This window comes from Trypanosoma equiperdum (assembly GCF_001457755.1).
Source record: "Trypanosoma equiperdum strain OVI genome assembly, contig: ctg_1887, whole genome shotgun sequence".
Classification (NCBI taxonomy): domain Eukaryota; phylum Euglenozoa; class Kinetoplastea; order Trypanosomatida; family Trypanosomatidae; genus Trypanosoma; species Trypanosoma equiperdum.
In genome coordinates, this window is record NW_027123934.1 from 989 (window position 1) to 3730 (window position 2742).

Consider the following 2742-nt stretch of genomic DNA (forward strand, 5'->3'; position numbering starts at 1 on the left):
CATTCTATCACCTTGCAATAAAAATTAGAAATTATTTAAAAATCTAAAATATGAAAATTTTTTATTAAAGCAACATATGGGTGCAAAGTATTAGAGTAATAAGGTATCAAAAATAAGTGCCATTCAGAAATTTTCTAATATAACTTATTTTTTTAAATTTTATAGATTTTAGTTATGTTTGTAATAATAAGAGTAATGGTATTAGTATAATAAAAACAATGATAATAATAATAATGATAGGAGACTGTTGTGAGTGCGTGTATACGAATATTATAATAAGAAAATTTAAAACTAAATGGAATGCCAAAATAGAAGCACTAGAACCACAATGTATGGTGTAATGTAAATGAGAAAAGGAGTGAGAAGAAATTGTGAGAAATAAAAAAAGAAAAAGATAAGAAGTAGATGAAACATGCACAGTTTTCTATACAAACATGATGATGGGTATCATTATACACAAGGACATCATAAAAAGGATAATAACGTGGAGTCAGAGTCAAGTAAACATGCAACATGTGTCGCTACGTTATTCACACTGATAAAACCAATAGAAGTAAAGAAGAAAAGCAGGAAACATACAAGGTTAATAAACTGAATCAGTGACGAAAAAACAAACAGGAATTCGAATAGAAGGATAAGAAGGAGAAGTCAAATATTTCTTTATATTTTAGTCAAAATGGATAGATTCTACTGCTGGAACTGTTGTGATTGGAACTTTTAGATCGCTGTTAAACCCTGATAGTGTGCGCTAAGCGGCTGGTTAGGCGTTTTATAGACACAATATGGGTTATTTACCATGGAGTCGACTGATTAAATATAGCATACCACCACACCAGGTGTCGGGGTTCACCATAAACGTTGTTAACGGTGAGCAGTCAAACCGAAAAACATGAAAAAATATCAGAAGGTGAGTGTCGAGCCGACGCGGCGGTTTGAGCACTGATCAGAGCGTTACAAGGCTGAATGAAAGAAGGCCAACAAATAACGGACGCACTACATAGCAATAACACCCAAGTCTTTTAGGTGAAAAACGAGACCGTCTCATTCACGGAGGCAATACCACAAGGAAGCAGGTTCCAACAAAGTGAAGCAAACGGTATACACTAAAATAGTGCAATATCGCAAGCTCTAAAATGACGACAACAATGATAGAAGAGCAAACTTTGTATGGCTTACGTATTTTACTCTTTCAGTCAAGAGATTTCCTCTCAAAAAATTTTTTACACTTTAGCAGCCAACAACCTAAAGAGCAACAAATGACAACACCAGGTAAAATAGTAATTGCATACGTTATCACAACAGCAGTAACAAATTACGTGTCGTCGGCAAATGCAGCGCTGAAAGACACAACGTGGAAACCACTGTGTGGCCTAGAAGAGGAACTGCGGAAACTACCCTCCGTAGCTGCGACAACACTAGAAAGGCAGGAAACATCTGTCAATGCTTACAAAATTACTGGTCTCAAAACGTTACTCTACGGCCACACGCTGGGGGACAGCAAAGATGCAGCCGCAATAGCTTCTCTAGGACTAACATTGCTCAAAAAAGCAGACGAGGAGCAGAGCAGCAAACACACAGGAACAACAACAGCCATCAAGGCACTAACGTCGAGTCAGGAGTTGGTGGGACGAATACACGAAGGCATTGAAATTCTAGCCATAGCAAGCCACAACAGCGTGTGGTGCTTGGGAAACACAGCCGGAACTGCCGATGCAGCAGGCGACAGAACAGCGGCAGGCTGCAAAGGCAAAATACATGAGCTAGCAACGTCAGCAGACAACCTCGGAAACGAAATCCTGGACGACAACGGCTACAAGACCATACAAGATATAACAGCAGCGGCTGGCGTCGCCGACAGCAGCAAATGTCCATTCACAGCAACAGCGGGCAACCACCAGACTTGGGGTGCAGGGACAGCAAACGCCAAGATGATAGACGGTATGCTAAACTTCGCAACAGCAGAGCAGGTCAGACGGTCCGGATTCGCGAAAAAGCAGCCAGCAAGCAACAGGCAAACCGACAAACTCTCAGTAACAGTGCATGCCGACGTGACGGAAGTAAAGGCAGCATACAGGGAAGGCACAATTACGGTAGGCAAAGTAGCACTAAAGGCAGCAGCTGACGAAAGCCAACTCACAACAACACTCAAACGGCTACTTCAAAGGGCTCCGTACAACATGCCCGCAGCTGACGCCGCCGCAGAAGCGAAAAACCTAGTGAAAACCAAATTTTCTACAACGGGCACCACACTGGACGACCTCTGGAAGCAAATAAAAGACGCATCTGTCGTTGATATAATGAAAGAAACGGAAGAACCAACAACAATCGAAAAAATACAACAACCCGAAACATTACGCGCAACGATTGAATTGTATGCGGCATCAAACAAAGGGAAGCTTGCTAAACTAAAAAAGGAACTTGAACAAGCACAAGCGGACAAGAATGGAGCTAAGGTATCCAAAACAACAGAAGAGTGCAAGCATCACAAAGAACTAGGCCCCTGCCAAAAAGCGGGATGCAAATTTGATAATAGCAAAAATGATGGTGAAAAATGCTTTCCTGACCCTGAAAAAAAAATCAGCAAACGAAGAAGGGAAAGATGCCAAAACCACAAACACCACAGGAAGCAATTCTGTTGTAATTAACAAGGCCCTTCTTTTCCTCGCAGTTTTGCTTCTAGCATATCACTTTTAAGAATTATTGGAAAAATATTTTTGCCCAATTTTATAAATATATGAAATT

At 40.6% G+C, this 2742-nt stretch overlaps 1 protein-coding gene across 1 annotated transcript; it reads left to right on the top strand.

Annotated features, from left to right (window-relative positions):
* Positions 1-1256: 1256 nt before the first annotated feature.
* TEOVI_000566600 (variant surface protein, putative) lies at positions 1257-2645 on the top strand (the record flags this gene model as incomplete). Its single annotated transcript, XM_067223499.1, has 1 exon — positions 1257-2645. One exon carries the CDS (start codon positions 1257-1259, stop codon positions 2643-2645), a length of 1389 nt encoding a protein of 462 aa, XP_067079600.1.
* Positions 2646-2742: the final 97 nt, after the last annotated feature.